General features: G+C 38.9%; 2 protein-coding genes across 2 annotated transcripts; both read left to right on the top strand.

Annotated features, from left to right (window-relative positions):
• Window positions 1-886: 886 nt before the first annotated feature.
• LOC308141550 (uncharacterized protein) lies at window positions 887-6,735 on the top strand. Its single transcript, XM_080511743.1, has 4 exons — window positions 887-1,018; window positions 1,117-1,210; window positions 3,261-3,584; window positions 3,664-6,735. The coding sequence occupies exons 1-4, from the start codon at window positions 938-940 to the stop codon at window positions 4,020-4,022; spliced, it is 858 nt and encodes a 285-aa protein (XP_080367869.1). The 5' UTR covers window positions 887-937; the 3' UTR covers window positions 4,023-6,735.
• Window positions 6,736-21,279: 14,544 nt separating this feature from the next.
• LOC308140954 (ras-related protein Rap-1b-like) lies at window positions 21,280-21,980 on the top strand (the record flags this gene model as incomplete). Its single annotated transcript, XM_080510933.1, has 1 exon — window positions 21,280-21,980. Exon 1 carries the CDS (start codon window positions 21,354-21,356, stop codon window positions 21,978-21,980), a length of 627 nt encoding a protein of 208 aa, XP_080367059.1. The 5' UTR covers window positions 21,280-21,353.
• Window positions 21,981-25,111: the final 3,131 nt, after the last annotated feature.

The raw sequence follows: 25,111 nt of genomic DNA, 5'->3' as shown, positions 1-25,111 counted from the left end.
TATAGGTGTAAAATGGAATAGCTGTGCGGAGGAGACTCATACATATACATGCACAGGGAGATTTAGAGTTCAGCTTTCTGTTCCTATTTTTCCTTTCATTATAACCATCACTGTTTGTTTTTCTTGTAGTCAGGATGAGTTGCGACAGCTCACCAAGCTTCATCTACACACAAATACCTTCCAGTGATCTGAGCAAGTCCAAGCTGATCCCCTCTCCTGGTAGGGTCACGTGTTAAGTCAGCCTGAAACCCTGAGCCTTCCCAGCTCCTGCAGGTAACATCACACCTTTATATATGTGCCCTGGTGGTCACTTTATCTATTGTTAATATATGTAGACAATAAACTGTTTCACTGTGTTCTAATTAAAGATTTAGGCAACTATGAAACAACAAGTAATGCAACATACTGATCATAACTGTGTTTGTGTACAAATAGCTCACTAAAAGTCTAAATATGAGTTCAGACAGAAATGGCAAACACTGGATAAAATCTCTGTCGCTTGAGGTTTGATATTAGATGTGTACGCAGTTGTTTACACTATATCAGTTGGAAATTATCATCTTATTAAGGGATAGAAAAGTAGGAAACATGTTTATATTTGGATATGCTGAAGAAAAGTGAAAACACATTAATGTATTTATGAACAAGGAAAGCAATAATGTTAAATATAATTGTATACTGTACATTTCACTGTGAAGAATGTCAGGAAATATATATCAAAGCTGTACATTGGGAGGTTTTTATGTAGGATCTCAGAAATGAATCTCTCCCTCTGCTGCAGTTTATAAGCACTCACCCATTCCTGGGCATGTCAGCTCACGTTGGATTGTAAACCCGATACTTCACCACCCTCATCTGAAGTTTCCTTTAGCATGCAGCAGATGAGCTGCCGGATCATCTTCTATACAATGCATCCTCTTCAGCTTCAACTCCTAAAATGAAGTCGACTTCAGCCGCACAGAAATCTAGTCTGGATGAAAGACGTTCACTAAGTGTGCGTGTTCAGGAGAGCACCATGGTGGGTACCGACAAACTTTCTTACTCTGAGTACAGCAGGGCTCTGTGTTTGGCTTTTATCTGTCTCGTCTGATGTGATGAATATTGATTTTAATACAGATCAAAGCGATGGGTTTCTCCTCTGCTGTAAGGACGCCTCGTGTTTTTACCTGGGTTTCCATTTTCTGGCTCACTTCTGCAGTTGGTGTGGCTGGTGAGTCTTTGTTGTGTCTATGGCGAGCATGAAAGAATTCTCTTGTACTGAGAGCAGTACTGATGAGATAGAAAAGTATAAAGCAAAGTGTGTGGTTTTTTTTAAATGTATTTTTAGCAACACATAATTGTGGTAAATGTCTTCACGATTCAAACAAACAACCCAAAACAAGAAATGCAAAGTGGAGACCTTTGAGATGCTGCATCTCTACTGTCTCATATTGATTTCTCAGTCAGTTTCTTGAGTTTCTGGTAAACCCTCTAATTCACTACATCGCTTCAGGGTGTAAAGGCAAAACACTTTCAGAACCACTCTGGTCGTTCTCATTAGTGGTAACTATATTCAAAACTACTGGTTCAAGCTGTAAAATATTCATGGTTTAAAATTAAACTTAATGTATGTTTTTGATGTTGTCATACTGCACACAAAAGTAAGGACATTTGTGTGGTGGATTATGTTCTTACTTTTTAACAAAGCTTCTCGGCATAGAATTGTATACCACTGAGAACTTTATTTCCCTTTTAAAGAATACCACATTTGTAAGAAAGATCTATTTGTGCAAAAATGACTAAAATATTTCACTTGTCAAGTCTCAAGCTAATTACAGGAGAAGTTTAAGTGTGTTCAAGTCAAATCTGTATATTCTGACATGACTTGAATTCTCGATCATACGCCATGACAAACATACTGCTGAAAACTCTCTGCAGACGCTCAGTGACTCATCATATTGTGACATGAAGCACTGGATCAGGAAAACTTAACTTAAAAACAAGAGAGAGAGCAAAACAGAAACTGCTTTTCAAAATCATGTCTCTACCTGTAAACCAACCTCACAAACCAATTTCTCAGTTTTACATAAAACAAAAAAGCTGTGACACATTAAAGACTGAAAGCACAGCCTGGAACAATGCAATCAATGGTGATATGACATAAAAGAGAAAACTAAGAGAAAACAACTAATTTTACATTTTCATGAAAGTAAATACTTTTTCATGCATCTATTGACACAAAAGTTTGAACTGGATTTATTCTCTCATGTATGTCTGTGTTAGACTTTAGATAAAGTAATCACAGTTACCTCAGCTCTTTTACAATGTTGTGTTTGCCTCAACAGGTTTCATTGTGTTGGATTAGTAGCTGGACTCGATATGCAGAGGCATGCATAGTATTAAGGTTGTGAAATGAGCTTCATTAAGTAGAGGAGTAATGCACCTGATCCCAGTTGTCATTGTTATACTTCTATTATTGCTTGGATTTAGCGAATTGCTTGCACAATAATTGGTGAGCTTGAGGCTTCAGATGGAAACAGATTGTTTCTTTGTCTGTGTTCGCATCAGGCAGCCTCGGCTATGTCAGGCACTAATTGGAAAATCAGTGAAACCTTTGGTGAGAAAGTCGAAGCGTTAATGTTGAACAACAGCAATGTTTTGCCTGTAATCAATATCAACTTCAATTCAGATGAAAAATTTAAGCTTTTTCGTGCTACTCACATATATCAGTGACCCTCCAGAGTGTGGGATGCGGCTCTCAAGAGTTCATTTACCACATAATGTTATTTACTATGATTAACAATAGGCACATATGCTTTTTTTTTTTTTTTACTATTGATTTTCTTCTGTGTCATTCTTTATGTATTTGACCTGCATTCATCTGGTTTTGTCTTGAAGTCAGTTTTCCATTGGTGGGTTTGGCCCTCTGACCTTAAACTACAAGTTACAAGAAACAGACTTCAACACAACACTGGAATATAAAGTTAAATGAGGGTCTCTAATCACAATCAATAATTCATGATACATGTTTTCTAATGAGTGATTTGCACATAATTCCTTGTCTTGCATAAATGTGCATGACATACTGTGGATATTTATGGATACCTCATATTCCAATTACGTTTGAGATTTTGGAGTTTGGTTGACCTTACAAGATTGTGTGGATTGGGCATTCTTGACAATAGGAATGGCTGATAATCATCATTTCAAGACCAAAAAATAAGTGTATTAGTGATGTAAATGTGGAAGCTGCTAAACCTTGTTATCTTTCTCTCTGTCAGTTTGTCAGGGTGTACAGATACAGACCGTGTCCCAGCTGTCAGCACACTGTGGACAAAATGTCACACTGACATGCAATGTCAGCTCATCACAGAAGTTGGACATCAAGCAATTTTCCTGGCTGGGGAAAAACAAAACTCTGTGCAAGTACAAACATGACCAAGCTAAGCCTGAGCTTGAATGTAAAACCACAAAGCAAGACATTTCCCATCACAGACTCACTCTCACTCTCATCAACTTTAAGTCGATCGATGTGGGGGAATACATCTGCAAACTGCACTCAGCTCAGGGTGTCAAATCTAAGAAAACTACTGTTGAAATGCAAGGTAAGTTAATTTAACAGAGGTGCTGTGTTGTCTCATTATTGCCTCCTTTTCTCTGTGTGAAATGTTTCCACTTTTACAGAGTGCCGTGGAAATGTGATCCATTCCATGAACGCGTCTCATGCTGAATGCTCATTTCAAGGCGTTTATCCCGATGGGGTGGTCCACTGGTTTCAGGGAGAGGCAAACCTAACAGACTCATCCAACACAACACAGGACATGGACAAGCATGGACTTCATAATATCTCGAGTATGATACATGTGAAGAAAGGAAAATTAAAGCAGCCCTATAGCTGCTCCCTGTGGATGCCATCTCTGAGCAAGTATCACCCCGGGAATCTGTTGCCTATAGTAGAAGAAGTGGGATCATCAGGAAGTGCTGCAGGTCTGAAGTGGATTTGTATAGTGGTGGAAATCATCATACTGAAACTTTTAATGTAAATTAAACACTGATCTTGATTTAATTTTTAATTTGAACTTGATTTTATATTTTCAAATGAACAAGTGCCTGAAACAAGAAATTGTGGGCCGTGTAACATGTGGTGTGAAGATCAGAAAAATTTGCAAAGAAAATCTGAGTTTAAAATAAAGTGGGAGAACGTTTTTCTTTATATTTAATATAAATTGAAGCTGCATTTCTGGCTTTGCAAGCAGATTTTTGACACCAAGACTGAGCTCAACAAGGTTCCCCACTTGGTGGCAGCAGAGCAATTTTTATTCCTTACAAAATGAGCAGTCTGACAATTGCACAATAAAACAAGGAGACTAAGCTTTTGTCTGGCAGTTTCCCCCAAGGACTGCAGACTGTATTCAGATTTTAAAAGATTAAGCATTGTTTAGCTTTTCTGTAGGTAAGCTTAGAAAAGAATTCCATTCCAGGTTCAGGCTTGTTTTATGCTCGGCGTGATCAGGAAGGCTTGTTCAAGAGCAAATGTGATGCTTTCATATGACTTTCTTCATATCCATCAACACTGAATGATAGCCATGAGAAAAGTCGAAAGACTGCTGATGCAGATATGCACTCACATAAAGAGGTTGTCAGTGCAAACAATTAAAAGGCTGAACTTTCTGGAGTTGATTGTACAATAAGTGTGTTTCCTTCAGATTTCAATCCGCAATTGCCGTGTGTGTCACTTTGATTACTCTTATTGTGTTTGCTCAGCATTATAAGATGTCATTTTTATCAGCCTTGCATTTTATTATTCATTCCAACCTGTATGTGAATGTGACATTGATCAAGAAAGAGTTCCAGGCGATGCTTCCGGTTTGGATAAAAAGCTATGAATACCTTGGGTTTGTAATATTATACATAAAAATGTGAAATGCGATAAATGTGATGTAGGTGGGCTTCATGAGCGGAAATAGGAATCCCTAATTGTTGCTGTAAGTTTGCTCCTTCAGTCCAAATCACATTATTTTTGCTACTCTGTGTATTTGTGTTGTTTTGTAAGAGCTGAAGGTTCATGCATATTTCTATTCACAGCTGGTGAGTTTGAACTTGCCTCCAGAGTTTTTCAGGTGAATGTTAAAAAGTCAACAGCCAGGCTTCATTTAGTTTCTTTGAGTTGTCTCACATTGGCACAAGTCCGGTGATCTACATTTAGCTGGAAGAATAGGATGAGTCTCGAGAGCCATAACAATGAGTCACTGAGATAAGATCGACAAACAATCATGCAAGAACATGTGCAAACAATGTGTTGCACTGTTTTGTTCATAGGGGTGAGTGTTGGTTCTACACAAAGTATTAAAAGGAAAAAGTGAAACAAAGTGTTAAACAGACGAGACAATAAACTGGTTATGAATGTTTGCTTAGAGTCAGATGGCACTCTCGCTTTGTTTCTGTTAGATCAAAATATGCCTCTGTACACATGAAACTAATGCAAAAACAGTTTGTTCCTTACTTTAAAACATATGGCAAATGCTTGGTGTGTTATATTGAGGGTATTTTACGAGATAACATAAACAGTACAAAAATAATGTAGTCAAAGCTTCTTAAATGTGTGATATTTGCCAGTTTTACTCTTTTAAACCGGTATCATTGCAAATAACTGATATGTAAGGTGTTTTAAAGTTTTGAAATTAAAATCGAGGTCTTGAAACTGCCACGTTCAAGGGTTTAAAATTTAAAGTACTTTGATAACATCAGCACAAAGGGTTAAAACATTAGGGCACAAGCACAGGGGAGCGACCAGTGCAATCCTTCAATAAATGGGAGGGCAGTATGCACCGAGTGAGATTTTCTGGTGAATCATGTTATATTAAAGCAATGTCCAGAGGGGAAGATGGTGATATCTTTTAGAAATTGTTTTCCAAACTGCACTTGGGCCTACTTATTGTAGTGCAAATGCAGGTGAGGCTGTGCCTCTTTACTTTTTTATATGCATGAGTGAATCACAATTTCAGTGGTCTCTAAACTGATGATTTCATCTGAGATTTTACTCTGCATCAGCAAATGTTGTCTCAGGCCTTAACAGACTAATGGAATGGACGCACATTTATCAACTGTTTGTTTTGAAGCAGATCATGTTCACTGACCTCATGCTATACCTCCAGAGATGTCAGGAAAAAATGATAAAGCTTAATAACAAGAGTGTGTGCATTTGCAAAAACATCATCGCACCTCCAGTCAGTCACAATATTGGTACAGGTGAAACATAAATGTTGAGATAAATCTTGTGCCAGTAGGAAGTGAATTTGAATCTGTGTTTGTCAATGAGAGTCAATGACAAGAAAGCCTGGTGATGAAAAGCGTACAGTTATACTGCGATTTTGTCAATGTTATAGTTACACAGAAGGAAAAAGTTCAAGCCACCAATTTTAGATAAACCACGGAGAAGGATGGTGTTTCAGATAGAGATGCTTTAACCAATTAATCTTGAATGTGTTTCTTTTATGATGACTCCTGACTGTACCTCATCGATCAAACTATCCATCCATCTTTTTCAGATTTCAGATAGATGAGGTGTCATGGTTGCCTATTTGGTCAGGTCTGTGACAGTGGCTTGCAAACATATTCATACCCCTTTAACTTGTCCATATGTTGTCACATTAAACTACAGATGTAAATGTTTTGTATTATCGATTGGGATTGTACATGATAGTCCAAAACAACATGCTTCACAATTGTGATGTGATGGATGGATGGGTTGTTTCTTCTTTTTTCCACAAATAGAAAACTGAAAAGTATTCAGCCCTCCTGAGTCAACATTCAATAAAACCACCTTTACACCCAATCAAGTCTTTGCCAGCTTTGTACATTTAGAGCTTGACATTTTTGCCCTTTCTTCTTTGTAAAATTGCTCAACCTTCATCAGAGTATGAACAGTTTATTTCAGGTTATAGCGGAGATTTCTAGTTGGATCAAGGTCTGCACTTGAACACATGAATATGTTTGGATCGAAACCATTTCAGTGTCATTCTGGCTCGCTGTTGTCCTGCTGGAAGGTGAACCTCTGTCCCAGTCATGTTTTCTCTAACAGAAAAGCCACAGCTACATTTCGTCCATAACATTTAGTTTTGCTCTGATCTGACAAGAGCACCTTCCTCCACACGTTTACAATGTTCCCAACAAGGCTAGTCACAAACAGGACTTCTTCTGACTTTGCTACAACAATGGCTTTCTTCTTGCCACTCTTCCATAAAGGCCTGATTTGTGGAATTCATGGCTGACAGTTGTCCTGTGGACAGATTGTCCCACCTTGTGTGGATATATACAGCTCCCCCATTGTTACTATGACCTTCTGGGCTGCTTTTCTGATCAATGCTCTCCTTGCCCAGCCTATAACTTTAGGTGGCCTGCAATGTTTTGGTAGGTTTACAACTAGCTTCACGATACCGTTTGCCCATAAATGACTGTTGGCCTCAGATCCCCAATATAGCCTCAGACTGGCCAGAGTAAGTAAGTGATGATGGAATCACCTTTTTAGGTGATCCCCATCTATTGAGTTTCAAAAGTGCACAACAACCCCCCCCCCCCCCCCCAAAAAAAAAAAAAATAGAATAAAGTGCATAGGCAGATTGAGGAGTGTGGCTCCTCCAGCAGCAGAAACCGGAATGAGTTAAATGGCGCCTTAAATACAGTGCCCTCAACTGGGTGAAACCATTAAAACTCCATAGGTGATAAAAGTTAACATTAGTGTCTTAAAACTAAGTTAAAATCCTCCCAACCAAAACCATAACTATTAGTTCATGAAACAAAACCCATATTAGCAAATACACCTAAAAACCAAACACCTAAATAATAAACTAAATCCTAAACACTCCTAAAACTATGTGCCACCCCCCACTTGCTCCTCCTCTTGGTTCAGCTGGGAACGTTCTTAAGTTAAAAACAATTATGTGCAAATGCTATTTATATATGTGCAAGTAGCCTGATCTTAAAGTGCTGTGTGTTTCTCAAAGTGCCGGTGAACATTTAAAGTGATGAGTGCTTAAATGAGGAACAAAACGATGACCTCTAATGAACATCTGAGGACTTTACAGAATAGCTGGATTCATACTGAGATTGGATTGCACACAGCTGGGCTCCATTTAGTAATTAGGCAACAGTTGAAGGCTTCTGGTTGCACTGAGAGTTAAGGGAATTGGAGTAGAATTTTTTTTTTTTTAAACAATGTATTTTGTTTTCCTTCCACTTTACAATCACATAAAATCCACAACAACAAAAGACACATTTGTTTGTGGTTGTAATGCAACACGGTGTGGAAAAGTTAAATGGTATGCAGACCTTTGCAAGTACTGCACACACTGGTCCAACCAATCTGGTTTAAAACTGGCAGTGGAAGAACAGACAACATAACCTATTCAATGCTAAGCACTTATTATTGTTTGACATTATACACCCTTTGACATCTTCTCATTGCCTTCACTCTTGAGGGTTTGCAAAGACTGAGCAGATATGCAAAGACTGAGCTGATGTTCACTCAATAGAACAAATCTAATACTGTTGCTATGGTGACCTGAAGCAACTGACCTGCGGAAATGCAGCTTTTTTTTTTAAATGTGTTGTTTTTCATCTTATGATGCACAAGATTTAGTCTCTCTTCAAGACTATTGATTAGATGGCTCAAAGAAGTGATGCAATTCTTCATAAATGAGCAGTTCTTTATGGTTATAGACTACTTTTAGATATAAGTAACAATCACAAAAGCCATTTTCTGAACCACCGTGAAGAAAGAAATGTGTGATGAAAGAAAAAGAAGTGTTTTTTTTGTTGAGTCTTGAACCTATGAAGAAGCATGTCACTGTCACTGAACAGGAAACAGTCTTCAGCAGAGCAAACTTTGTTATACAAGAACACCCACACACAGGAATAATGTCCTTTGTCGTAGAAAGGGAGGCAGCCTTTCAATAATAATAGTCTCATTCTGTACTGAGAGGAGAGCCACGTGAATGACCGTAGAGGTGCATGTGAAGCTTCAATGCAATGATTCAATGATGCTGTAAAATCACGTGGCTTCGCACAGCCAGTTTTCACAAGGAGGACCCATCGGAAAACAATTAAGACTATACAAAGGTTCTCAACAATTCTTTAACAATCAGGCAGTGTACTACTTTCACACCACAGAACTATCAGGGCTGAAAAAGTGGTTCGGTGTGATTACATGATGACGACGCTGGATTAGATGAACCTGAGCTGAAAGACCCTCTTCACCCCGATTCTCAGAATAGCACACCTCTGGAGGTCCTAATTGCCTTCTTTCTCTCTCACACACAGATTGCATTGCACTCAGGGCAGCGAGATGATGGATATCTCTCATCAGTTAAACATCCCTTGTTTCTGTCTTGACATCTAGCCTTTAAACAAATCACTTGTTAATAGGAATGAGTGACAAATATAAGAACGATGTTGGCTATTGAAGATTAATGGCTGGTTCATGAAGCGATAAAGGTACGTTGAGGTAGTTGTATGATAAATTGTCCCCATCCATTATTTGTTTCGCGTTCATTTCTTTAGTGGATTCTTTAAGTGATTTCTCTATGAATAGTCAACAGGAAGTTGCACTTGCTTTAATTTTCACTTGGTTTTCTTTGTTTTCTGTGATAAAGGATGGACTAATAAGCCTTTGTTTTGAGTAGTTTGTTTAAGCTTTCGCAACTGCCTGATTAAATATGCTGCTTCGGAGCGAGAAACTGGTTTGATCATGCTGTCGTGTGTCTGTACATATTTTGCATACAAGCATACTTGCAGTGGATGCATTTGTGTGAGCTGTGGAAATGTATTTCTAAATAAATGTAACAGGCAACATAATTATATATAACCCATTTGAGAATTTCCATCTGATTCCTTCAAACCTCACTGCGTTTAAATCTTGAGATGTTTTTCTGTGCTTATATATACATAAGATTTAAGATGGCAATCATTGTTGCCATCTTAAATCTACTAACGCCAGTGTTCTTTTTAGCAATGGTGAATCCGAATACCTGCGTGGAAATGCACAATGCTTCTGACAGCAGAGTGCTTGTGGCTGTGGTCTTCGCGTCTGTGCTATTCATCTTCTCCTGCTCATTCACACCCCGCCATTTAGCCTCAGTTGCAGCGTAAAGTGGTATTCTTCATTGACTACTGATTCCGTGTTTGAGTCTCTTTAACAGTTTTGACATGGAGGTGCTCAAATGAGCATGATACGGAAACTGTAGATGATTTCACTGACAAGCAAAGTGGAGCACCGCCAGAGGAGCACCATCAAAAGGCAGAACATTAAACATTTTGCAGTTGCATAACCTTCCAATTATTTTATATAACGGAGGCTGTTTAGACTCCTCCTGCTTGGCGCCGATCCCCCCAGAATTCTTCCATCTGTAGAGGCTGAGTACCATTACCACAGACTGTACAGATTGTACATTCATTACTTCACTTATAACATGCACACTTTACACATCTGCGTAGGATGGAAGGAAGTAGCTATACCAACAAAAGTAATAAAGGCACTTTCTTGTACTTAAATGTCTATATTTAAACTGCACAGTTCTCATCACTCGAGCAGGGACTGTGACACCCAACATTAATGAGAAATGTGTCAATTTATGAGGTTTTCTGCAACAATCATGCGTTTGCAAGTGTGAGGGAAGAGTTCTGTCCAAGTATTGCAGTGTATGGAGGATACATCTCAGTTCCATGCATTTCTTTGTACATGTTCCTGTTAATATAGTACTGTATATTTTTACAGTTTCTTGTCTGTTTGGTTTTGATGCCTGACTGGAAATTAATATCATTGGTGAGGCTGGCTGCTCTAATCCTAACCATAACAATATGAAAATGAATGATCATTAAGGACTATGTGACTGACAAGCACATACAGCTGATGTAAGTTTCCTTTGTAAAAGTGTTTATCTTCACAATACTTGGTCAATGATCTCAACTGAAATAAAAAAAATAAAAATAAAAAATGACCACCACATGCCATTTCCTAAAGACAACTAAATATTGTTGCTTCCTATGCAGAGCTACTTTGTAAAGTAATGGCAGGGCACATCATCCAGTATTCATCGTCTTTCCCACTTCATCCAACTTAATGTCTTGTGGGGCAAATGCAGGGTAGATCCAGGACAAATCTCCAGTCCATCATAGAGCAAACACAGAGAGATAAACAACCACACCTAATCTAAGAGTCACCAGTTCATTTAAAACCTTTGTTTTTGGATTGTGGGACAGCATGAAAACTCCACATACAATAGCCCCCTGAAACCCAAACCAAGGATTTTCCGACTATCAGGCAAGAGTGCTGCACATTGCACAAAATGTCAAAGTTAAAATAGGTGAAAATGACAAACCATGACCTATGATATAGTCTGGGAGTAAGTCAACCAGTTTCTTATAATTTATCGCTGAATTGAAAGGAGGTAATACTGTGATAAAAGCCAGATGTGCAGCGTGCGGTGCAGTCCTCTCATCCAGAGTGACGGGCACATTACTATCCATTATCTCGCCGCATTACACAGTCAAACAAAACCTCAGGTCATGTGCCTTGAAACCCAAACACAGACACAAACCACTACACCCTCTGGATAGGGTTCACGACACTTCACACTTCCGCCAAGGAGACAGAGTGGTGTGTGTGTGCGCGTGTGCGTGCGTGCGTGCACACTGGAAAATCAGGCAGGAATGTAAGCTCAGGTGAGGAGGAACGTGTTCCTGCTGATTCAACACTGTCCTCTGAGTACAAACAATACAAACGCCTGCCCGACCACTGGGCTCTCATTTCAGTGTTAAATACATCTAATAATGGACGGCATTTAAGGAGGGGGAAAAAGTAATTTTACATTTACATGAAGAAAGTCATCGAGGGGCTTTAAAGGTGATTATTCTATTGTTTTACGTGTCACTTGAAATGGAATTGGGTTGTATGTGAGCCATTAGTGAAGAATTTTAAACAAAAAAAAAATCTCCCGCCAGCCACCGAATGTACACTAGAAATGAAATGCTTCCAAATAGATGTGTTAATCCAACTGTGTTCAAATATGCACACAAGCATACCCTACATTCACACTTTTACATCATCATTTCTCTATGTCTCTTTCGCATCATCACTTTTTGTATTGGAATTTTTTGTAAAGAAACCCATTTTAATTCACATGATTTCTTCCATTTTTACATGTGAATTTCCAAGTCATAATTGCAACATCAGATTCAACCTGAAGATACAATGTAGGTGGAAGCATTTTAGTAAGGATGTCTCTGTTCACCACTGCATCACACAACCTGTTGTATACTGTAGACGTTTTTCACGTTTACTTACTTTGCTCAGAGACTGTCCTGAAAATGTATATTTTCTAACACTTTTTGACGTTCTACATTGCCCTTGTTGAAATAGTTATGGAAATTTCCATTGTTGTTATATTTGGTGTAGTTTGAAGACTACAATTGAAACAGTGACAAGAACCACACATTTCTTCTTTAAATATCTTTAACTAGATTTCTGTATTGTTGTTGACTTTTTATCTATTTTCTTCTCATAAATGTGGTATACCAACAATATGACACATTAAGCATTAGGCACATGTTTTTAAAAAGGAACAATCTGTTACTTTCATTAGATTTATGTGTACAGTATTTTTGTTTATGCAGATTTTTAACAATTTTTTAAATATATTGAGGTCAGAATGTTCTGATTGGGTATAGCAGTGCACTCGCTTGGAAGAAGATATATTCTGCTGTTGCACAGGGGGCATAGTAAAGTATATATCAGTACAGTTTTGGAGCCTTACAATTTAAACAAAAAAAGTCCCAAATCATATGAAGTCACACGTCAATTAGGAAGGAAATTCCTTCATGGGGAATTAATGCAAAAAAAAAAAAAAAAAGAAGTCATCTAGGCCAGAAGTCTCTCTCGTGTTGCAAATACCCTCAAATTGTTTCTGCCTCAATGTCGATGAAATTTGGAAACAACAGACAATTTATTTCTGGGAGTGCTTCAAGTGGAAGGAGACAGGTAGAAACTCAGGCTTTTCACCTACGAAACCTCATGGTGAGCAGTTTTTGTTCGCAGAGTTTGTTACTGTGGTGACTTTGAATGGATCCACAAAAGACATTTTCGAAAGGACATTTTATTTTATTTTTTACTTTTTCTCAGTTATTGGGCCCATCGATATTGTATTGTAGTTGTATTGTGTAATTTTTCATTGCTCCAATAATTCTTCAAAACGAAATCGTTAAAATTAACTTTATATACTTGTGCCCTATGGTTACTGCTGATTTTGTCTCTTCTTTTCTTTCCATTTCATGACAGGATGAACAGTGAAACCCACACACAATAGGGACTTTATTTGATGATTTTGTAGTGCAGCCCTATTTGTTTTATCTGTGGAGACGGCATCGGAAGTGATTGCTTTCAGTCGTCAGTGTTTGCACTGTGCCTCCCCCAAAGAAAGAAAAAAACATATCAACTACAAATAATTATTCGCAGCTTTATATTTTTGCCTAGAGGAGATCTTCATGGTACGAACAGAATAATTGCTGGCTCCAGGGAAGTGACCTTTTGGTTTACCTCCAGTCTCTATATTAAAAGTCAACTGCCTGTGGTCATTATTAAAAACCCTTACATCACAACACATGGCTCAATGGCATAGTGTCATTTCTTTCTTCCTTTTGTTAATTTTTTTCCCTGAATCATATTTCAATGATAAAGAGCACTCAAAATCATTGCTTGAAGTTTAGACATCATTTCCACTCCCAGTCAATGTGAAGTCAGTTTTAATTATTTTCTTCGTGTTTGATAAAACCTGAAATGTAATTTTCATCATACTTCATTTTGAGATTTAATTACATGTTATGTTAGGACTGGAAGCTATATGATTGAGAAAGACAAAGACGTGACCTTAAAAGTATTTTATAATGAATATATGCCTTCGGAAACCACACTAGTTAACTTTTCTTTTTAGCTCTATCTTTGGCTCCTGGACATTATGAGAAACAGCAGGAACAGGGTATGGCAATCAAATCAGAATTACATTTGCATAACAAAGGCAGCTAAGAGAGAAGATGGAGATAGGAGAAGATCTACTTGACATGCTGTGGCATATATATGACCTTCCTCACCAGTTGGTCTTATTGAGATATCGCAAATCTCTCACATCCAATGGGAAGTGAGGAGAAAATAAAGGAAAACCTGTTTAATTTACACAAAATGCCCAAATGTACATTTTCTTAAGCTTTTGTGGAGAATTACAAACATATCAGCAGGTTTTTGTCCCATGCTATTAAAATATAGGTGGATAACATGTGTAAATGTAAATTTGAAGGTTATGGTGTGCAATTCAGAGATGCAGGCTTTCTGATTGTTAAGTCTGTTATTGGTGATTGACGTTGTTGTCTCGTTAATTGTGTTCAGAGCAATTTCCACCACTCTGATTGGTGAGAGGTTCAATATCCCACCTGCTCCCTGTAGCTAAACTCATTTCGCAACACTGGGTGGGTGCTGGAAGTCATTCGTCCAGCCATTCGTCTTCTATACTCACTTCATCCAAGATCAATTCATGGGGAAGTGGCCTGTCCCAGCTCATTAGGAAAAAGTCAGCCGCTCCCTGAACTGATTTCCACACTCTGCTAAAACCATAAGGAAGCATTGAGAATCCAACTATGATTGCAGGAGGAAGAAGTCAAACATCCTGTTTGGGAAATATGTTTAATAAACATGACATGATTCCATTTATTGCAGCAACTCTCAAAGCTGTCATCAGAATATGTACAGAAGTAATTTTTTTTCGCTATCATAGTTACGATTAAGCAGTTGATCCTTAATTAGTCAGGAGATGAACCCTTTTAGTTTCTGTATGATATATCTGGTATTTTAGTTTGTACACTACTTAACAAAACATTACTAATTTGCTGTGACGTCAAATGGCCCACCCACCAGAGTGCCGAAGTCAGAACGGACAGCTTATGCAACAAGGTATCTGACATAAAAGTCAAATAATAACTCCCACGAGGGCCTGAATCACTACACGATCGCCTAAGGGACTGTTTTCAATCGCTCATCACATATTGCTCGGTGCAGGGTAAACATCTCATCTTCACTTTTAAAGGCAAAAACAGTAGATTGCCTTGTGCCTCCTGAGACCTTCTTCAAGGTTAATTTATTCCTCAAGCATGAGATAACGTCTGGCACTCAACAACCTTGATGAGGGTTGCAACAGTGGGTTTCAGTTAAATAAAGACCACAGACATGTTTTCCTTTGTCTCCTGTTTTTCATTAGGTAATAACAAAATTGACAACGAATCAACAATTAAACATATTTTGCTTTCTTAAAGTCTCAATATTTAAGTTACGAAATAGTTTTATGATCACAGATACTGTGAAGCTTTGTTGTTATTTATGATACATTTCCTGACAATCATATCCTGAACTGATATTGGCTTTGCATTTATTAATCTGGTCAATAATATCAGTGACAATCACTGGAAATAAACTGAAGTTGTGATGTGTGCTCAGCAGACAAGCAAACGAAATAACATTGATAGGATCAGAAAAATGAGAAAACTAAAGAGATTTTGGATATAAAGCAGGTTTGTGTTTCTATTACTATACAAACAATGCCTTTACTTTCTTTCATTGTAATTTTCCTTTTTTTGTGTTGAGGATTCTTTTCTGAATTAAACCTGTTATCCATTTTACATGGCTTGCTACACATTTTGATAATAATTTAATCAAATCAGTGGGATCCCTTTCAACTTATCCTGATTAAGTAACAACAATTGTGACATGTATCATCTATCAAACACAAAAACACAAACTTCAGTAAGAGTTTGTTGCTTAAAAACTAGATAAAGCAAAAGACTGGAGAAATGTGGATTTGTAACAAATCTGCCACAGAACTAAATACAATTGTGTCATCCACACATTAATTATTTACAGGACGCTTTTTGTACAGTAACATGTAACTATTTGAGGGATAGTTTAAAGGCCAGTGTTGGATGACTTCATGGTCGAGGTTCATAGCGATTCCATCAAATAAGAGGGTACAAAAGGATTTAGACATTTAAAAAAATGATTAAAAGGACCATAAAATTCAATTCTGAAACACATGGGAAATCAGTGCACTAGTGTAATGTGAATGGCCAGAATGGACCCGAGGGTGAGCTATTATTGGAGAACAGATCATATTTTTGGAACCCTGTCATAATGGCGCAATGCCTCATGGCAGAAAGGTTAATGTGCAACATGGCAAAGACTAAGTTTCTGACTCGTTTTAAAAGTTGCTGACTTGGGTTAGAAAAAAATGTGTCCCTTCAGGTGGCTAATATGAATAATTTATTATTTTTGCGTGGCGTTGAAGTGGTTTGAGGAGCAGCATTTCTGAAGGTTGTAAATAAAGGCTTTGTTGAATTTTGATGCACAGCTGAAAAGATCTGCTGGGAAATACTGACCCTGGAATTGATTCAGGTAACTTTGACAGTTTGGGAAAGTGTGAACGACTTTGAAAACAGAATAGCAGGGAAAGAGGCAGATCTTATAAAAACTGCTGCTCCAATGTTGACGCAAAAATATTCCTCTTCAAACTTTTGCCTTAAGCTGCATTTGTGGGGTAGGTTACTGTATTATTGCTTGGATCTCAAGAGTTTCCAGGAAGGGAGAAAAATAAACATTTTCATCAGTGTTTACAAATATCTGTACAGCTTTAATTATCCTGTAAAAATATTCTCACTTGAAAATCTACAGCTTGTGGGAGGATTTTGTTTTTTTCTCTAATACTTTATCCCTGTGCGGTGGGCCGCCAAAGCACAGCACACAGCTGCTGGGGATGCAGCTGGAATACATCTAAACTCTGAAATATATTACTGTATTTAATTCACAGCTCTCTCATTCAATCTTCAAATGTGCACCTGCTGCTTGTCAATGTTTCCATGCACATAAAAGACACAGGCACTCAAGTGGATGTTTATATGAGTGTCCCTGCTCATGCCTGACCTGTAAATGTCATCTCTGCACACAAGGACTCCTCTTCAATCAACACTAACCTTGGCGCAGTGAGAAAGTGTCCAGGGCATTTTCATTGACTTGGAGGTTCGACAGGAATGTGACAGATAAAGCCAGAAATGAAATGCTATTGCCAATGGCAAAATGAGAAGCTGAGCACAACGATCAAGGTTTGAAATAACTTGTTTTTCTTGGGGGGGGGGGGGGTTCCCCCTTTCATTGTGGTGTGTTGATTTAACTCTACATCCTAAAATCTTGTTCCTTTGCATGCTGAGCAGTTTTCCTGGTGCGGTGAGGTGGAATGAGACCAGACACAACTGCATGTAGCTGGTGTTGTTTCTGCCCGCTATGCCACTCCTGCCACCGCCGCTCCTCTCATTATCCAGGACATGATGTACCAGAGTCAGAGGACCTGCTGCCAAACTTCTGAGAACACACCTGCATGTGTGCTCTCATTCTCTCTACAATCAGAAAAGCCACTGAATGAAAGGATTGGATTAAGAGAACCGATAAGAAATTAGTGGGTTGGTGTGAATGGCCTTGTGTTTTCTTTTTTTTGTTTTGTTTTGTTTTGTTTTATATTTTTGGTGCGCAGGTCTTGTTGGGACACATATGAAGAGGTGTCCATAAACTTCATCATGAGATTAATGACAAATATATAACATGTAAAGACAAAAGAGGATCCTTCTGGACGATCACATGTACACCGTTGACAAACAATAATGGGGGTGGGGGGGGTTAAAAGACTAAAATGTTAAAAGTATGCAAGTAAGAATATAAAATTTGACCTTTAATCAAACACAGATCACTACTCAAACTGGGTGTTTGTGATTTTTTTTTTCTCTTTAAAATAATTCAAATGGTTACAGTCTGCAGAAGGAAGCATCCAAAACAGTAGTCAGATGGCTTTTTCGCTGTTATGATTATGCATGTCTCATGCTGTTTGTTGTGTTTGACTGATCATAAGACAGTCTCCAGACTCAGACCTCAGAGTTACATCTATGTCAGGGAATGTGTGAAGCCATCGATCCCAAAATAATGAGACAGTCCATTAAAGTGATGGTACTTTAACCTGAAACCTTCCAGACACCCACAGAAAAAAACCCATTTCAGTTCATACAGTGTGGATGTCAAATAAGGTGGTTTTGCAAGTCAGACAGACCGTATGTTTTTGGAAATAAAAGAAATGATGATCAAAATGTGCTCTTCTCTTCTGTTCTTTAGATGCCAAGTGATGAACAGCCTGCTGACCTCACCTTTCCTCCTCCAGCAAACAAAGTCTGCACATCTTGTGTCTCACAAGACAACTATTTTCTCTCCAGGGGAGCGGAGACAATTGCCCCGTGAGCATTGCTGTATAGATCAAATGACTTTACAGCATAGCGCCCAGCTTTCTGGGTCGAACTCCATAACCACTCATGTTACACTGATTATAAGAAGTAGAGTATTTCACAGCAAGGATTGTACTATGGCAGGCATTTTTAGAATCTATTTGTTTTGCTTGGATGTTCCAATGTATTGTTTAAAATTTCTGAATTCTAAATTCAGTCATTTTCATCAACTGAAAACACACAAGAGTGTGATTTCAGTTGATGAAAATAGTGACTTTTTGGATCTTTGTTGATATATATTCCTGGACAATGGGAAAAGAAAAGCAAAGATTAATTTTCAACAATCTAGTCCTAATTTCATATATCAATTGTTGTTTTTTGGTTGTTTTTCTAAGCAATAATTGGGTGAGTTCGGTCAAATCTGAATTGCACAACAAAGCAGTTGAGAGTGTCTTGTCCTTCCTCTGTGATCAATGCTCATAGAACAGCTTGTTCCTGTTTTTAACCAAAGCCGGTCATTACGGAGCAACACCTCAGAGGGATAACAGGCTCAATACTGCAGCACAGGCAGGGAATAAAGTCTGCCTTCTCTAGCTGACATGTGAAACAAATCTAAAGCAGATGATCAAGAAGGAAAGAAATCTAACTGCCAAAATGTGATGAATTTATCATTACATTTTTATTTTGGAAGATTTTGGTGTGTAAACTGTAAGGCTCCTTGTTTTGTCATTAAGTTTGGTAATTTGGCAGTATATGTGTTGAGTACTCTTGCCTCGCTGCATAATGATCCCGAGTTCAAGTCATGTGCTTTGGAAACTTGCTTTTTGCTGTACATGTGTGGGTTTTGGACACCGGCTCCTGCCCTCAACAAACTCGCATTAGCGTCTAACATCGTAGAAGACCCCTCCCAACCTGCACACATGCTGTTTCCCACTTTCTACTTTTTTCCTTCTATTTTAAGTATTATTTATATATTTTCAACCCAAGCTAAGTTACAGATTTTTATATTTAGAATTTGATTGAACTGTCTTGCAAATGGTTTCAGATGTGTCTCTTTCTGTCTCCAGGCTATAGCTGCTTCTCAAGGTAGATTTTATTCATGACAACATGCAGGAGTGTGACAATCAAGCTTCCACTTAAAGTCCTCAGACAACACACAGCACATAAGCTTATGTTGGGTTTGGCCTCTGGGCTCCTTCATTCATCGATGGACCACAGACTGTCATCACAACCACTATTCTCCAGATAATCGATACAGGCGCTTGCAGTCAGACCCATTTCATTGTTTCTATCTGTGAAATGTACCTGTACAGAGGTAGAGTAGAGAGGATTGAGGTCAGAAAGTTCTCACTTCAAACAAACCAAACATTAGGACATACACAGAGAATGATTATTAAAAAAAAAAGACATGTTTACACTGAACTGTAAACTGTAACAGACATAAATCAAGTGGGTACATAATTAGGTAAAGATAGCACACAAACATAGTCTAATCCAACCTGAATTGATTGAGATGAATGCTTCAATTCATTCTTGCAAATAATGTCCACCATTATTCACAAACACATAAAAGGTGCTGCAGCCGGTGAAATTGGTGACATGAAATTTGCCTCCAATATATCTAATTAGGCAACATGCTGGTCAGTGCCATTCCCCGCAATGAATGACAGAGTAATAAGGAGCAATTTTCTTCCCCATAAATCCCCTTTCAGTTCAGGTAATGGATTTGGTGGTCTCATAGCAACAAGTGACAAAGTCTTTGTACAGAGAGCATATGACAGATTTGATCAGGATAATTGCAGAATTGTGTTGTCTTGCTTTCTGAATGCAGACTGAAGCCGTTTATGGACTCCGAGGCAACAAAACTTTTTTTTTTCTTTCAGCTGCTTGAAACATATTTTCTGGAACATGCATGCATTGTATGTGTCTTAACAAAGGGGTTGGTTACGTGCAGTGTAACAAACGCAGTCGTGTACAGGAATAACGTGCCCGTGTCACGAGAGCAAAATGTCAGTGAATAAGATGCATTTGTTATTGTGAGGGGAACCCGATGAAAGACTACACCTGCAAGAGAAGGGATCTGAAACAAGACGGCCATAAGGAAATATGTTTCTGCATGAGATTTGTGCAAGTTGCCCTTGCACAAATTTGTGTTGTCTTGTTCAAATTGCCCTAAATATCAATTTTCAGCCTCACCTGTTAATTAAAGCAAACTGTCTCTTATATCCAGATCACTGCAGTGTGCTTCCCACCAAAAAAAACATTAACACTTGCATTGACATCCAAGTAAAAAAAACCTGAAAAAAACATTTCAGTCATGCGCCAACAACTACATGTTTCTGATGGACAGTTGAAGGAAACCCATAAATTCACAGAGATGATGCAAATACCCACCATGCCCAATCTGGACTCAAACCTGGGAACTTCATATGATACGGCAAGAGTGTGAACCACTACATCACAGCATCAGTGTTTCCTGCCATATATGCAATTTTCTATCATTTGCCATCACAGATGCCACAGAAGGGAAACCTAAAGAGTCATTAAATCTCAACATATGGCTTGGTGTGTGTGTGAGACAGAGAGAGCGAGAGCGAGAGCGAGAGCGAGAGCGAGAGAGAGAAAAGAGAGAGATGGACAATGAACCTGTCAAAAGCCAAAAAAGAAGGATGGTTTAACCACATTTTTTTCTTGATGAATATCTTTTGTTTGCAATGGCAGTTGAAAATGTTTTGTGCCAACAAAGAATGTGTGAAATCAACTCTGTCACCTTTCTTCTCACATCCCCAGCCTGGTCTGCACATGTGTCTGATTGGCTGCAACAAGTTGAAGAGGGAGATGCTGCCCTCTTCTTATTGGCTGTAAGCAGAAGGGGGCCGGTAATGTGTGTAAATAAATACAGACTAAAGCCTGGCTGCCACACACTCACATGCAACTCCTGTTCAACACCCTTCCAGCTCCATCACTCTGTCGTTTCCCCAGGAAGGATCCACAGGCAAAGACAGAAGAGGGACGAGAACAGCAGCATGTCTCTCGAGGTGAAGGAGAAGACAGAGGTGCGCATAGTGTTTCTGGGAGCAGGAGGAGTGGGGAAGACAGCTCTCATCCAGCGTTTCCTCAAAGACACCTTTGAGCCAAAGCACCGGCGCACAGTGGAGGAGCTCCACAGAAAGGAGTACGAGGTGGGCGGTGTAAAAGTCACAATCAACATCATGGACACCAGTGGCAGCTACTCCTTCCCCGCCATGCGTAAACTCTCCATCCAGAACAGTGATGCCTTTGCCTTGGTCTATGCTGTGGATGACCCCGGGTCCCTGGAGGCGGTCAGGAGTCTGCGAGAGGAGATCCTGGAGGTCAAAGAGGACAAGTACACACCGATTGTGGTGATCGGGAACAAGATTGACCGTCAGGATGAGCGCCAGGTGTCCAGCGAAGACGTGCTGTCCACAGTGGAGCTGGACTGGAACCACAGCTTCCTGGAGTCCTCGGCCAAAGAGAACATCAACGTGCTGGAGGTGTTCAGGGAGCTGCTGCAGCAGGCCAACCTGCCCAGCCGACTCAGCCCAGCGCTGTTCCGGAGACGAGAGACTTTCCCAAAGGAAAGCAACAAGAGACCTCCCATGAACAAAACCAACAGCTGCCTCATCTCATAGTGATGCAGAGCCGCACAACAAGAGACTGAGAGACAAACGTGCAGAAGAGACTGAGAGGTGACTCTGAGACTATGTGAAATGTGTTAAATGAATGCAAAAGTCAACGGAAAATGTCCTCATTGCAGCAGCTGCAGATACAGAGATGGTAAAAAAAACCAACAAAAAAAAACACATGGGAATGTAATGATTGCCCTTAACAGAAATATGAATGTAGCTGAACTTACTGCTTCTTACTACAAATGTTTAATATATGTGTAGAGCTCTGTTATCTCACACATCCATTTGTATTTTGTAATAATTGTGTGCAATTACCGTGAAGGAAAAAGGTCAATTTAAAGGCAAAACAGCATTTTTTTTTCGGCATTTGATGGTTTCATGAATCATGTATACAACTTAGGAAACTAACAAAGACACTTGATATTTTGGGTCATTGTGTTTGCAATGTGAATCTGAAATGCTTGATTCACAAACTTCATTATGCATTGTGAAACGACCACATAGTACATTTACAGATGTTTCCTTCTCTATTAAATACACAGATTTTGTATGGGACCATGTTTTGAGTATTTAGACGTTATTTTCTTGTAACTGTAAATGTACAAAATTCAATAAGATGTTCTTCAAAAAAAAAAAATGCAAATAAAAGATTTTTTTCTATAAAATAAACATGATTTATTTGGAGTATATTTTTCCTTTTGTACTGTTGACATTTTTTAGTGAATACAACTAAAGTCACTGTACTCATGGATACTTCATAGTGTTATAAGAAGGTGCAGTAACCATAATTTTAGTTGTGGCTTCCACTGAGACGCTTAGTGAAGACTAAACGTCTAAAGAAAATAATCTGCTTTCCCAAAAGAAAGAAGAAAAACAACACTCACAAAGATCTCCATGGTATACGTGTTGTTGAGAGAAGTCTCTTTGCCAGATGTAATCTAGATCTTACAATGGAGATTTGTATCTTCTCAGTGGAGTATCAGGTTCTTTTTCAAGCTGTATCATGGGGACACTTTCCAGCCCAACCCACCAGACGAGTTAGTTTTAAACAGTGGAACAACCTGTACAATGTTAATAAATGTGCACTGAAGTGTCCCTTGGAAGCACTGTGTGACTGGGTCATCCTGCAAGTATTAGGTTATAGGACTGAACAAAACGCCACTTTATTGTGCATTTGGTTGTATTGCCCCCTGGTGGTGAAACAGATGAAGTCCATGGCCTCGTATAAGGAAACCATTACACATTTCAATTCTTTCACCTCTTCACAAGAATTTGGCATACTGATGAAGATTAAGTCTAAAAATAATCAATGCAAGCTAACATGACTCATTCAGTGACATTAGTGACGCAGACAGTTTAAGTGTCGAGTGTTGTTCATCCACATTGTTGACTTTTGGGCTTTGTTTCATTTGCAAACACGTACAGGATCAAATTCACGTTCCAACTAAACTTTAGGAGCATGATTAGAATCAGAGTCCAACAAAAACTCCTTCTGTAAATAAAGATGAGGGGCAAAAATAACTCATGTAAAAGTGTTAATGAGGGCATCAATATTGACCTTGAGAGACTCCACTGGTATGTGACATGTCAATAAACGGTGCTGCACATACTTGAGAATATTCTCTTATCAGCCATAACATTAAGACCAGGGCGTGAGATCATTTACATTTCAGTCAAACTTGACCCATCGAAGTATAAACTCTATGAGGCATGGCAGGGGTGTCAAACATAAGGCCCATGGGCCCAAAAGAGGCTCCAGTTTGGCCAACCAAACCACCAAGCAAATTTTAAACATTTCAAACAAATTCTTTTTTATTTCGTGTATGTCTTGAGAGTAGGCGACAGAGCTCAACACTGAGACCTGAGCTGGGATGTCGACAATGCTGTCATGAAAGATAATGACCTCGCTGCTATCAAACTGGCCTCAAAGACATGCTGTCAGGGTGAGTTTGTAAAAACATGCACGTTGCAACAGCTAAAGAAGAACATCTTTGTCATTTCTCTGTATTTTGCACCAGAGGGTTTTTCTTAGAAATTGCCTATATGTTGGGCTTGTACTCATTTTCCATAGTAATGGTTTAGTTTTGTGAAAATATAGACATTTGAAAAACCTGCCAGAGGTCATGATGTTACGGTTGATGGTGTATCGGGCTGCAATGCTTAATGATATATTGTCATCATTTTAGTGAACAGTCGTTGACATTTTGTGACCGTTGAAAGGCCATGCATGTCTCTGAAAGAGGTAAAAAGGTGTGCTTCCTCTTTCCAAATACACAGACAAGGTACATTGTTTCCCCAGAACGAGACAAGGAAGTGGCCTGTAGTGATCAGCTCTCCGCTTCCTCTTTATGCCCTGTTTAAACTGACAGCTGCGATCAGATGGGCCAGTGACACACAAACCATTTCAGGACGTGGATGGAGACACAGAGGTAGATCTTCATTTTTCTTTCAAGCACAGGCATTATGTAAACTTTGTATTCAGACTGTAGTGAGGTTTGGAAATCATTCTGATTTTTGAACAACCCAACAAATTGTAATGCAATGTGGAGAGACAGCAAAGAGGAAGCAGTGGTGTAATATATCAGGTTACAGTTGGGTGAACAGTTTCTAGATTTGTCTCTGCTCCTAGACTTGGTCCAAGCTCCTCAGTGCTGCGCAGATACCTGAGAAGTTTCGAACAAGTTCAGGATCTCTGGCAGCCACATCAGGTGTTCCGTGTGTAGGACGAGCTTAAACCAGGTCAGAAATTCTTGAGTCGACGAGATGAAGTAGCCATTGTTACAGAGAGTTCAACTGTCGTCAAGCATGTTGATGATACATGTTAATCTCATGCAGGATGAGTGATTTACATAGAACAAATGTTTGAAGGCATAACGATTTGTTTCTGACAGCAAATATCAAGAAATAAACCTTCTGAAAATGGTATGCAACAATTTATGCAAACTTGAAGTTAAAACTACATTTAAAGTCTCAACTACAAAAATGTCAGCAGTAATAATCTCTGTAATGGACTAATAACTTGCTTTGTGTCCCTTCCTCTGCCCAGTGCCAGCCTGGCGAGTCGCTGATGAGTGAACACTGCTCATTGAGGAAATGGCCACAAGTTGTGGGGTTGAATGCTGCACATGCCTCAC

Source organism: Blennius ocellaris (assembly GCF_963422515.1).
Source record: "Blennius ocellaris genome assembly, chromosome: 16".
Lineage (NCBI taxonomy): Eukaryota > Metazoa > Chordata > Actinopteri > Blenniiformes > Blenniidae > Blennius > Blennius ocellaris.
The sequence above is the reverse complement of the archived record's forward strand: the minus strand, read 5'-3'. Positions and strand labels throughout refer to the sequence as shown.

Excerpts from the sequence above, each read along its gene's own strand:
- LOC308141550 (XM_080511743.1), top strand. The coding sequence starts at position 938 with ATGAAGTCGACTTCAGCCGCACAGAAATCTAGTCTGGATGAAAGACGT. Across the intron at positions 1,019-1,116 it reads GTGTTCAGGAGAGCACCATG|ATCAAAGCGATGGGTTTCTC; the intron begins GTGGGTACCGAC and ends ATTTTAATACAG. Across the intron at positions 3,585-3,663 it reads AACTACTGTTGAAATGCAAG|AGTGCCGTGGAAATGTGATC; the intron begins GTAAGTTAATTT and ends CCACTTTTACAG.